The sequence below is a fragment of the Anas acuta genome, chromosome 1 (assembly GCF_963932015.1).
Source record: "Anas acuta chromosome 1, bAnaAcu1.1, whole genome shotgun sequence".
NCBI lineage: Eukaryota > Metazoa > Chordata > Aves > Anseriformes > Anatidae > Anas > Anas acuta.
In genome coordinates, this window is record NC_088979.1 from 146,986,258 (window position 1) to 146,999,030 (window position 12,773).

Here is a 12,773-nt window from a genome sequence, read left to right on the forward strand (position 1 = left end):
ATTTTGCACATCTGCATGTGAATGTAGATCACTGGGATGGTCTTTGTACAAAAGTCAGTACATGCCTAAATCTGTCCAGAGAGGTGGAGGCTTTCAGTGCAAGAGGAAAGAAGACTAAAAGCATTATTTTCCTGACAGGTTCCCAGATCTTTTTGATATGTATGGAGGCAATATACATCAATAGACATTGGAGCCAATGCATCAACACAAATGCAGGCACTCACATGTATTGCTGAGCTTTTTGTCATATATATGCGTATTTTTTAACTGTTGATCATGGCTAATCTGATATGCATATGTGACCTATATGTGTATAAGAACCAGTTGACAAATACAGACAACCATTTCTGGACCTAGCAGTCTCTTACATCAGTGATGTGTAGATGCAGGGACAGTTTGCCTGAGTGCAATGCAAATCTATGTTCTTAATTAACTACTTCACACAGAGATTGATATTTCCTTTCTGACACATGGCAGTTTGGGAGGTCAATAATACAGACCTGTCAGCCTTCAAACTCATTTCTGAGTTGTTTAACCCTTCAGTGTGAATTCCAACACTGCTGAAGCTAGAGGAAGTTTTTTTCTGTAGTTTCAGAGAAAGTGAATAGTATACAAAATAGTATAGAAATAATAGAAATATAGAAAACTTTGAAAAAAAAATATTTCAATGGAAATAAGATTCCAAAGTTACTCTTAAAAATTGAACAAGTTTCCAAGCCATTTAGAGTCCATTTCTTAAGGTAGCTAGATGCTCAGCTCCCACAGATCTCACTGGGACCAAACGATTAGGCAACTTGGAGAAACAGCAAGGTGGAACAGTAGCGTATCCCTAGGGGAGTTCAACCTCAGCACATGAAGCAGTAGGAAACCAGGCTTCCTTGGCTGCTCTGTACCTAAAAAGACTTGTAGGAAATGAAGCCCGTTTTTTCATATCTTCCACAGCTTGTCCCCAGCTTCAGAGACATTGCACAGGACAGAATTCAGTCCTAATAATTAACCAGGCTGGCCTCAAATTATGTCACTTGCTCCTACATTATCTATAGTGCCTGTAATCAAAAGTCATAGGTTTCAGTACTTTCCTGTATTTTCCAAAATAAAGAGTTCAAAGTAAGTCAATAAACATCCAGGAAAAAAAAAAAAAAAAAAGAGCGGGGAGGGAATATATGTCAGAGTGCTAAAAGTTACCAAATAGCTCCACCAGAAGAGCACATAATTTCCCTAAACTAAAGAAGACAGCTTGTTCTCGTCACACAGGTTTAAGAGACCTCTAATTATTTGCTGGTCTTTTCTGCTGCTTCTTCTATTTGCCATGTACGCAAGGACACATTTACAGAGGTCCCCTGACCCTGATCTGTTGTCTCTCCTTCCTTTCCCCTGTTGGAATGTTTTCATTTTTGCTCTCACCACACATTTGTGAGCACAATTAACTCCAGACAAGCACGCCAGCTGCCAAAGGGAACAACGGTGGCATCCAAACACCAAAAACTGTTGAGACAGGCGTGTTGTTTCCTCCCATCTTGGGCATCTTAGAGAATGGGAAACAAGATTTGCAAGCATGGAGGGGCACAGAGGGACTCCCGGCGAACAGCAGGCACACAGGCCCCACTGCTTACCTGGAAAAGTTCGCCGTTCATCTTGCAGTGCTGCGCGTCCATGTTGCGGAGGCGGCGATGCCCACACAGGGAGGCTGCGGGTGAAGCCTTCTGACCTTACCGTGGTGGCCAGAGCTCTGTGCAAAGGTATTTAAAGTGGAGGAAGCGAGGCAAAGCCATCCCCTCCTCCAGCTCCCTCCCCCCAGATGCTGTGCCAAGGGGGCGTTCTCCCTCCACGCCCCCCACCCACCCAGCCCTGGCACATGGACAAGCCAGCCCCTTCGGTCCCCCCCAGCATGTAGCAGCTCTCCAGCATATTGTTTCTATCTGTGCCCAACGTGGACAAACGGCATGCTTTGAATTAGCAGCCTTCCTTCCCCTGATCAATGTCAGCCGCTGCTTTCATTCCTGTACATCAACGCTTTGACTTGGGTTCAGCCTTCCCCCTCGTCTGTTCCTGCGGCTGTGTGTGTGTTTAGCGACTGGTGGGTTTCCCTTCCATGTGATTGGAGATCAGATGTTCTCCAGGAACCTGTCTGCATGCCAGACACGGGGCACAACTCAGCAGCAGCTGGACTGTTTGTCTTTTAGTGAGGCCCTTTGGGCTGCATCCAAGAGGTCAGAGAGCAGGGGACAGCTCTGCACACCAGCCACTGGAGACAACAGAGGCCCAGTATAAAGCATTAAACAGGTGTTAACTTCATGAAACTTGCTCTGGGATATAGAACTCAACATGGAGAAAAGGAAGAAAAGGAGCAGGGAGGAGACAGAAGAAATGCAGAAGGTGCACATGTGCTTTTAGGTATGTCAACCATGGAGAGCTACAAGGGGAAGAGCGGGAACATGAATGAATTCGGAAATGGTTAGTAAAGGGTTGGTACAAACCAGCCAACACTTGGACTGGAATGAGTCACCAGAGAGACTGAAGGAATGAAGGAAAGTTATAGCCTGATACTAGAGGGCAGGTGAAAATAAAAAAAGAGAATGGTCAAGGTCTATTTTGTTATTTGGAAGGTTGAAGTCTACACTAAGACAGGCTATGTCACAGCAGGTAATCTTGCTGCATTTTTCTGATGAAGATAAATTCTGTGGAACATAAGAATCAGCCCTTCACAGTTATTTGAGCCTTGAGGGAAATTCTACTGCATGCTCCAGAACAAATTCAGACTGGTAGATTTTAACCAAGACTTGCCATGAATTATTTGTAATTATGAAATCCAGTAGCTGGAAATCTGATCAGTAGGGAGGCACTTGCAAGAATCTTGGTCCAAACCCATGTTCAACCCCATGACTATCAAGTCAGAATCCAGCCCAATGAAATTATGTACTGTATGATGTGCATCTGCAGTAACTCAGAGCTTTAGACACAAAACACATTTTTCAGAGAACGTTCTTCTTTGTCCATCCTATGGCCATATGCACAGGTAGAAAGTGACTTTCTGAGATGAACTGCAATCCTATGTTATAGGCTAACAGCAAGGTAGGCAACCAAATATAATATACATGTGCCACCCTGGACATTGCTGTCACCAAAGCATCAGGTTGGGGCAAGGAGAGGTGGTGCAGTAGGTGAAGGGCAGGTTGACCTTGCTACCAGTATTAAAACTACTGCTTTTGATCTGTTCATCCAACAGGTTCACTATGGGAGGCAGCATTTTGTGTCCTGTGTTTGTGCAGCACCCAGCACAGTTCTGTCGATGCCAGGGGCATTGAAGGCCACCTCGAAAAAAAAAAAAAAAAGTGAGATGAGGATGGTGATAACACTGATTATAGTAGTCCCTGTGTAGGACAGCTTCCAGTAACTGTTCTTGTTTGCTTTTTGCTTTGCCCACATGCCGTGCCTCTCTACATGGTATGTTTTTCAACTAGATTTTAAAACAGATACATGTCCTAAGTCTGACCAAAACAGCTATGTCAGCCAAAGTCATAATCTTTTTTTTTTTTTTCAATCATTTGTGCCTTCCTTTTTCTTTGTTTTTCTCTTTCTACTAACATTTGTTCTTTTTTTCCTTCTCTGAGGCTTTCACATGCACTGAGTCTTTTTCCTTTCTTCCATCCCTCTCCTCCCCCTTCCTTATGTTTTCCACTTTCTGTTCACTCTACCTTGACAATAAAGACAAAGTAAAGTGAAATACTAGATACACTAAATATTGCTCGTGCTCAATCCTTGTAATTTGTTTGTTGTTTTTTTTTATGACTCCTCCCACACTCTGTTTTTTCTATTTATATTGCAAGCTTATTTCTTATTGCTACATAATCATAATGATATCACTAGTGTGTTGCCACTGGTTCACTGTTTAATCAGCCTGGGCCTTCAGAAATTGCCTGGTAGCAAAAGGCATTAGCTGAGGGAAGCAAAGCTCCTTCTTGCTAGGAGGAATTCCCAAATTCTCTTGTTCTGGAGCAAAGTAGTGTGTGAGTTTGTGTGTGCATGCATGCACAAGCTAGCATTTACTCCAATGCCATTGCAGCATGAACACGATTGCATCAGTTCTGGTTACTTTGGACCATTTCTGAATCCAGATTTCCTGAGCGCTCTTTGAAGTCGTAGTTCAGCCCCCCAAGTGTAGGTTCATTGCCCTGCCATGATATTGCTAACTGGGATTTCCCACTTGCATTTCAAGTTGTCCCACGGCTCTGGTTCCACAGCCCCTGGGTGAGCACCTGAGCCTTGGGCTCTGCTGGTCCTGCTCTGGGCTCTTGCTGCAGCACCGTGCAACCCACTCCTTCCCTTCCAACCATGTGCAGGTAGGCACCGATGTCCTGCATTGCCTTCATCTGAAAGCACCTTCTGTCCCTCAGAAATGCACGCCCCACACACAGCCATTCCTGGCCGTGCTGCTCAGCCACAACTAAAAGGGCTCTTTGCACTGAAACTTGGCTGGTTCCCTGGACGGCATGCTGCAAGTTCAAAGGGCCACAGACTTTGGCTGCTTTTCAGACTGCTTTCTCCCCTTTCTGCCTTTAGGCAGAGTTTGGAGAGCAGCATCTTACCCGGAGCTGAGTTTTTTCTGGCTTGGGCAGGGATGCGAGGACACCGGGACTATCCTTGGCCTGCAGCTCCCTGCGGGTTCGGGGTGTCCCCATCGGGCTGAGTGAGCAGTGAGCGATGGAGAGGGGCTTTTCTAGAAGCTGCTGAAAAATTCCCAAATGATGATTGAATGAGGATGTGTGAACAAGGCAGAGGGGTGTCCCCGGTCGATATTCCCTAAGGATTTCCCAGAGGTCTCCCGGTGCAGCAGCTCCCTTTAGACACCAACCGAGCCTCCTATCCTCCCACCCTCCGGCTGCAAAACCTCCGGGCCATGTTCCCCGCTCCTGGCAAGAGCCGGGCTCGCCGCCCGCTCCTAGAAATGCCTCGGGCTTCCCCCTGCCAGCCCCGCTTACCCCCGCGGGTGGCCGGGAGGTGGCACTGTGTCCCCGCGACAGCGACCGACGGGTCGGGGACGGGGACTGGAATGGGGACAGGGAGGCGGCTGCACCCCCATGCCCCCCGGGGGGGGGGGGGTCCGCCTCCCAGGCTGCATGACCCCAACCCCTCTCCATCCCGCGGACTGCCACCTCGGAGGGGACAGCCTGGGGAACCCACCCCTACCGCCCTCCGCTCCTCCGTCCAAAATTTTCCTGTCCAAAAAGTGTGTGTTGGAGGGGTTGGGCGGCGGGGGGGGGGAGGAGAATGGGGATGGGGGGGGGGGGGTCAGCCCGGTGTGATTTATCCCGGCCGTGATGGACGCGGGACGCGTGGCCGCACAATGGGGCCACCGGCGGGCCAGGGGCAGCGCTCGGCGGGCGTGGGGCCGGGGGGCGGCAGCGCCCTGCGGGACCCGCGGAGGGGACATCGGGGACGGGAACGGACTGGGGTGGGCGGCTGGGGTGGCTGCTGCTTTCCCCCCCCCCTTCCTTTTTTTTTTTTTTTTCTCGCAGCCCTATATGCAAACTGTCACTTCAGGTTAGCACAAGACCTGATGTAGCTCATTAGCATGAGCTGTATCTAATATGCTTAAAACCTCTAATTATTTATTATGCCCTAATTGGCAGCCCAAGAAATGTCTCCAAAGTGATGAGGGTTCATCCCAAGGCGCCTTTTCGAGAAGAATTCAGCAGTGTCCCTGGTCAAACGTCATTTTTAATTCTTCATCGGTGGTGCAGGCTGTATTCCTCTGGTAGACGATACAACACCAGAAAACTCCTGCAACTTGCTGTCCCGGGAAGTAGCTTCCATCCACCCTGGGCAGGACGGGCAATAATTAGTCGCCAACACATTTTAATGCTCAAAGTCCTTCTTTCTTTAAAGGCATGCTTAGAAAGAGACATTTAAGTCTATCAAGTATGCAAAAATGTATGCAGATGCTCCTTGAAAATGGCTTACCCAAAGGAATAGTCACCAGGAAAAATCACTTTCCTACCTCCTAAAAGTAGGAAAGTTTTGAAAATTATATTCACATAGAAACTGTTTCAAAATAAGTTCACCACTCTGGGGTCCCCCGCCCCCTCCCCTGCCTCCTAATTGCCTTTTTTTTTTTCCTTCCAAGTCTGTATTATGTTTCTTTGGGTTGCGCCAACTATTTATTTATCTTTATTCTTTCCCTCTTTCTTTTCATTCATTATTCTCTCTCCCTCTCTTTTTTTTTCCTTGTGTGTGTGGCTTCTCGGTCTGATCTGTAGCTTGTTACCACCCACTGCACGCTCTCTCCTGCAGCCGAGGTGTTTCTATACAAACTTCAGCGTCCAGTTGTCATATTAATTATTACACTGAGTAATGACTGAAATAGTCAAAATAAGGGGAGACTCAAGAGAGCTTTTTCTTGCTGCTCAAAGATTCAGCAAAGAAGCCTTGCAACAAAGCACTAATTGGTCCCCAGAAATACTCTGACAAGGCATGGAAGATAGGTTTCATAAAGCCCAGCAATTGTGAAGGGGAAAAGATCCTTGAATAGACCCCACGCTTCTTTTCTAAACTCTCTTGCTGAGCAAAAAATGGACTGCTTCTTGAATACTGGACTGATCTTGAATGCTATACCCAGCAGAGAAAAAAATGCACCATTTATTGTAAGTTTTTTTCCAGCTATTCATGTGTTCTATGTGGAGAATAAGCTGGTTTTGTTTACCATGAAAGACCTTTTACTTTATTTTCACTCTTGGGGGGGAAGCTGGAAGAAGGGGGGGGGGGCGAGGGGAGGGAGAGAAACACATGTGCCCAAATCCAGACGAGCTGCCTACTGTAACAAAATGGAGTGTAACAAATCCTACAGAAGTCCCGAATGTATCGATTCTTTGAAGATCTATATAGATTAACGACTTTCGTTCTGCCTTTCCAAGACAGCATTTAATCATAACGTAAATGGCCTTTAAAAAAAGAAAAGGGGTGAAAAAAAGCATACCAAAGTGTTTTTTTTTTTTTTTTTTTTTAAAAAAAAAAAGGACTTCAAAAGACCTCATGAGTGTGGCACACAAAATTTAGGCACATAAAAAAGACACTATAAAGTAATGACAATTCAAGATTAAAAAAAGTAGAAGGAAAAAAAAAAAAGAAAAAAGAAAAAGGGGAAAGTCCAATAAGACCAATGAAAAGGGCAAGAGCTATTTATCATTATGTTAGAATTAAGAATTTCAAGGCGCAGGTGCAGGACTGTGCATACAAGTGGGTGGAGGCTGGGGACCCCGAAACACTATTTATTATCTATAAACCTGGCAGCCCCAGGCCCCTTACTCTGCGAAGTGAGCAGATCAGAAAGATGCCAAGATTGGCGTTACCTTAGACAACACGAAGGATGAGCTTGTTCCACTATGGCAGCAACTGGAGAGGGGCATGCTCAGTAAAGGGAGGAAAAGGCTCTTCCCCCATTGCCCCCCAGGCCCAGGGAGCCAGGGGAGAATGGAGCTTTGGAGGTGAAATTACATGCAAGTTATACGTGGTGACCTCTGGGACTCACGCCTTTTGCCTTTTTAAGAGCTCTTGTTCAGAGCCCTCTGAGACTCAAGAAAGGGGGACCCAGAAACTCTGGTCCATTTTGCCATTTGGGGAAAAGGGCAGGAATTTCCATGCCACAGTCTTTTCACACTAGTTCTGGCAGTGGACTACTCCATAAGTATTACTCTATGTACATATATAGTCTACAAGGCTGCAATCAATTTGGTACTTCATTTTCTGATCTCTGTTGCCACTTTCTAATGCCACTGGTGCATTGCTGTTCTCTCGCTCCTGTAACATCACAACGTGAAGCTGATGATGCAACTGCTACTTCCAGTGCAGTGAGGTCAGACAAGGGATGTCCCTGACTGAATCATCCAGAAAACTTGGAACTGAGAAGAGAGAGCTTCCTATGCAGAGACAATACTGAATGTTGCATGCCGGTTGTCCTGCCGAAAAGAAAATAAAATCATTTGGTAGATTTGGTGTTTGATGAGACAGCAAGCTAAAAATTAGAAAGATACTCGGTGGCCACTGAGGAGAACCCTGAAATAAACAGCATAACAGAGGTTAGACCAGAAACTGTCTTTTTCATCATGCATCTGCATTAAATGGTGCCATGCTAAATATTGCTAAGTTGGCAGGTGCATATTAATGTTCTGCCACACAGAGTTGCTGCTTATCGCTGTTAAAGCCACGTGCCCAGCAAGGGTCAGGGCTCCACAGGCAGAGGAGGTGATCTGTGCAGCCTCAGCTGCTGTAATTGAGGCCAGCAGCAGAGCAGGGCTTGTTTTTGCACTCATTTCCACTGACACCTGAACAGCTCAGGCTGTGCAGGTCCATTCCTGCCATGTTTTGAGGCTGGTGTGAGCATTGGGCATGACAACCACTTGCCAGGGACTCCCTAGAGCCATATCTCTTCCAGTGGCAAGGTGGTAAGGCAATGGTCCTACTTCTTTTGAGGGTTAGATTGTACGTATCTCTGAGTTTTCAGAGTGCAGAGGTGCTCAGAAAAAGGTGGGGATGATACAGCTGGAGACAGAAAAAGGAGTAACAAGCTTGAACAAACAGGTGGGTATGTGCAAGGCAGGAGGGCGAGGATAGAAAGATGTGCTGGGCTCCTCGCTGCTGCATGCACCAAGACCAGGGCCACCAACGTGTCCCAGTGCTGAGCCTGGCGGTGTCACCCAGGCCACCCACATTCCCACAGCCCCAGGGGACGGTGTGACCCCCAAGTCATGCCAGTTCCAAGCTCTCAGCCTCAGTGCTGCTTTTGCACAGTTAGACCTAAGCCTCAAGCAAGACTGCCTGGCAGCAGGGGGAATTTCCCCCTGCGTAGGGCAGGGCCACCCTGAATCCCCAGTTGCAAACAAATGCCGCTTGCATCGGGCAGCGAGCACACTGTGGCCTGGGGAATGGGCTGTGTGGCCAGGGGAGAGCTGTGTCTGCACATCCACCTGCTCGCCATGCTCAGCACACCCCGACTTTACGGTGCCCCACAAAAGAAACCTCCCGCTGCCGCGCTGACAGCCATAGGACATCCACTCTGGACTCATCCAAGTGCATGCACTTCCTTCTTTCCCTCCAGCCACACTCACCCCACGACCCCCCACCTTCCAAAAACCCACCTCGGGACTCCACACACACTCCTTCTCCCACCACCTCCCAGCTCCCTCCTCCTAACAGCCCACCACCGCGCACCTCCCTCCTCTCTCTTCCCGCACCCCCTCTTCCCCTCCTCAAATCCCCAAATCCCCAAATTTCACCCCCTAGACGGACCCGGTCCCCCCCACCCCGGGGCTCCCCATCCCCGCGCATCCCCGTGCGCGCCTCCTCCCGCCCCGTCGGGCCGCGCCCGCCGCCGCCGCCGCCGCCTCCTCCGCGGCCGCCGCCGCCGGCGCCCCGGCGCGGGTGTTTGCTCAGGGCCGGGAGCGCGGCACGCGCCGGGCGCACGCACTTGCAACAACAAAACCCGCCGGGGGTGGGGGCGGCGGGGCGGGGGGGAGGCGGGGGGAGACGGGCACCGAGGGAAAGGGGGGGAGAAAAGGAGGGGGAAAAGGGGGGGGAGAGGCGGGGCCGAGCCGGCGGCCAGCGCGTGTGCGGCGGGGCCCGAGGGCTGCGGGAGAGGGGGGGGGGGATGTAGAAAAGGGGGGGTGTTAGTGTGTGTGTGTGTGTGTGTGTGTGTGTGTGTATGTGTGGGTCCCCCCCCCCTCCTCCCCGCGCTGCAAAGGCGGCGGCGCTCGGCAAAGCCCGGGGAGCGTGGAAGGCGCAAGGTGCAGAGCGGGCGTGTGTGCGAGGGGGAGGGCGGGGGGGCAGCGAGTGTGTGTGTGTGTGTGTGTGTGTGTGTGTGTGTGTAGGAGAAGGGGGGGGTGGGGGGGGGCGAGCCCCGTCCGCCCCTTATAAGAGACACAATCCCCAGCCACTTTTTTGCAAAAGGGGCTTTGCAAAGCAGCCTGCGCACACGCGAGCGCCACGAGCCTCCCCGCGGCCGCCGCACGGAGGGCGAGAGGGAGGGGGGCGGGCAGAGCCGCCCGCGCTCCCCGGCCGCCCGCCCGGCACCGCCGCCCGCTCCCCTTTGTCGCCGCGGCCCCTCTCCCCCTGCCCGCCTTCTCCCGTCTCCTTCGCTAAGCGACCGCCGCCGGCTTTTTCCCCCCTTTTACACACGTCTCTCTTCTCCTTTTTATTTTATTTTAATTTTTTTTTTTTCCATCTTTTTGCCGCCGGGGGGCACGGGGAGCGGCCGCCCCCCCGCCTCGCACGACGCCCCCCGCCCCTCGCCCATGGCCAGCGGTAGCCCCGCCGGGATGGCGAGCGGCGCCGGGCAGCCTCCCTTCCTGCAGCCTGCCTGCTTCTTCGCCGCCGCCGTGGCCGCCGCAGCCGCCGCCGCCCCGCCGGGGGCGCCGCCGCCGCAGCTGAGCCCCGCGGGCGGGCAGCCGTCCCCGGGCGGCAAGCCGTCGGCGCCGCGGGCCGCCAAGCGGCAGCGCTCGGCCTCGCCGGAGCTGATGCGCTGCAAGCGGCGGCTGAACTTCAGCGGCTTCGGGTACAGCCTGCCGCAGCAGCAGCCGGCCGCCGTGGCGCGGCGCAACGAGCGGGAGCGCAACCGGGTGAAGCTGGTGAACCTGGGCTTCGCCACGCTGCGGGAGCACGTCCCCAACGGCGCGGCCAACAAGAAGATGAGCAAAGTGGAGACGCTGCGCTCCGCCGTCGAGTACATCCGCGCCCTGCAGCAGCTGCTCGACGAGCACGACGCCGTCAGCGCCGCCTTCCAGGCCGGCGTCCTGTCGCCCACCATCTCGCCCGGCTACTCGCACGACATGAACTCCATGGCGGGCTCCCCCGTCTCCTCCTACTCCTCCGACGAGGGCTCCTACGACCCGCTCAGCCCCGAGGAGCAGGAGCTGCTCGACTTCACCAGCTGGTTCTGAGCGCCCCCCGACGCCCCCCGCGCCCCCCGCGGCAGGTGGGTGCGCGCCCGCGGCCGGCCAGGGGGGCTCGGGGGGCGCGCAGCCGTCGGGGACGGGGAGGGGGGCGCGCAGCCGTCGGGGTCCCGCCTGGTCCCCGCGCGGCTCTGACCTCCTCTCTCTTTTCTCCTTACAGGCCGGTTGCAAAAAAAAAAAAAAAGGGAAAAATATCACGCACGCGGGCGCGGAAAGCCGCCGCCAAGCCAGGACCTGTTGCGTTTCGCTCTCCCCCGCCGTCGGAGGGCGGTGCGGGCACGTCTCCCGGCGGGACGCTGCGCCCCCCGCGCACAGCGCTGAGCGCCGCGGGGGCCCCTCGGGGCGGCCGGAGCCCGGCCGGCCCCTGCGCACCGCTCCCGGCCCCGCCAGCACCGAGAGAGCCCGGCGGAGCCGCTGTCCCCCCCCCCCCAAACCCCCCCGGGAACGGAGACCCCGGTCCCCCGCGGCCGGGCGCTGCGCTCCTCGGGGCTCTTCCTCCTGCTGCTTCCCCCCCGCCAGACGGGAGCCCCCCCTCCGCACCCCATCCCGGCCGCCTGCAGCCCCGCACAGCCCGGCCTTCCCTGCTCTGTGGACGAAGTTAGTTTGCTGGTGTTCGTGGAGATTTTGAAATTAAGCTATGCTGTACTCAAAGACACCCCCCCCCAACCCTCAAATCCCGGCTCTCCCCCTCCCCCCACCTCCGAGCTTTTCCTCTCGTTTTCATCATAGGATGCTTCCAATCTTTTTTTTTTTTTTTCTTTGTGAATTTTTTTATTATAAGAAAATCTATTTGTATCCACCCTGACCAGTTTGGGGATATATTAAGCTATTTTTGTACATAAGAGAGAGATTTATAGAGGTTTTGTACAAATGGTTTAAAATGTGTATATCTTGATACTTTTTTTAATATGTAATGCTTATTACCTCTTCATGTTTAGACGTGTAGTCGACATTACCTTACAACTGCCATTTTTGTATGTGGTTTTGTAAAGGACTTGGATTTCCTCCAGATGTACTTTAGCACCAACGTGTCTTACTTTATAGAAACTTTGTTAATGTATTAATAATGTTATTAAACAATGTTCAAAGTGAACAAAGTTTATGCAGCTATTGTCCAAACGCAAAATGGTAGCCATTTGTTTTTATATGCTGCCTTTTGAAGAAAAAAAAAAAAAAAAAAAAGAAAAAAAGAAAGAAAGAAGCAAAAAGCAAACAACAAAAAAAGTCCCTTATGCCACTGCCTTTTCTTACTGTTTTATTACAAACTTACAAAGGTCCTGTATAACCCTGTTTTATACAAACTAGTTTCGTAATAAAACTTTTTTTAATTAAAATGATCAGCTGCCTGCTGCATGTAATTTTTTTTTCTTTCTGCCATTGACAACAATGAATGTAAGGACAAAATGTTAAATGATGTTATGCCAGAGCTGAGTTGCATATGAAGTGTTTGTATCTGATGGATGTAACATATATATCTTTATCTATCTCTATATAAATATGCAAAGATCTCGCGCTATCACCATTGTTTTCTTGCCCTTCTGGGTTACAAACGTGTATCCAAATCAAAAGGCGAGGGGGTGATTAATGATTGCATTGTCCTTCCCGAAATCACTGCACATTAAAGAATTCCCCCAAAAGACCGGGTCCTAAAGAGAGGGCGCCCTGACCCCGTCCTCCGCAGCTCTCCCCCGGCGGGGCACGAAAACACGGGGGAAGGCGCAGCCGCCGCCGCCAATAACACGGGCGACTTTGTTGCCTCCGCGAAGATAGCGGCTGGATAAATAAAACCGTCGGGGGAAGACGGGAAGCGAGCGGCGAGGGGGGAGATGAAAT

General features: G+C 51.4%; 2 protein-coding genes and 1 long non-coding RNA gene across 3 annotated transcripts in view; 2 read left to right on the forward strand and 1 right to left on the reverse strand.

The window, feature by feature from the left end:
- PAH (phenylalanine hydroxylase) overlaps nucleotides 1–1,752 on the reverse strand; it is a 40,291-nt gene extending 38,539 nt beyond the window's left edge. The window contains exon 1 of the mRNA XM_068664082.1: nucleotides 1,614–1,752. Within this exon, the coding sequence (XP_068520183.1) occupies nucleotides 1,614–1,655 (42 nt within the window). The 5' untranslated portion in view covers nucleotides 1,656–1,752. The remainder of the gene's footprint in view (nucleotides 1–1,613) is intronic.
- Nucleotides 1–7,984, forward strand: part of LOC137846258 (uncharacterized) — a 98,819-nt gene extending 90,835 nt beyond the window's left edge. Inside the window, exons 6-7 of the long non-coding RNA XR_011090433.1 lie at nucleotides 139–4,340; nucleotides 5,631–7,984. This is a non-coding gene — a long non-coding RNA (uncharacterized lncRNA). The remainder of the gene's footprint in view (nucleotides 1–138; nucleotides 4,341–5,630) is intronic.
- A 1,656-nt stretch (nucleotides 7,985–9,640) lies between these two features.
- ASCL1 (achaete-scute family bHLH transcription factor 1) lies at nucleotides 9,641–12,277 on the forward strand. Its single transcript, XM_068664096.1, has 2 exons — nucleotides 9,641–10,963; nucleotides 11,101–12,277. The coding sequence occupies exon 1, from the start codon at nucleotides 10,284–10,286 to the stop codon at nucleotides 10,926–10,928; it is 645 nt and encodes a 214-aa protein (XP_068520197.1). The 5' UTR covers nucleotides 9,641–10,283; the 3' UTR covers nucleotides 10,929–10,963; nucleotides 11,101–12,277.
- Nucleotides 12,278–12,773: the final 496 nt, after the last annotated feature.

What these genes read in the sequence shown, in the direction of transcription:
- ASCL1 (XM_068664096.1), top strand. Translation starts at nt 10,284, where the DNA reads ATGGCCAGCGGTAGCCCCGCCGGGATGGCGAGCGGCGCCGGGCAGCCT.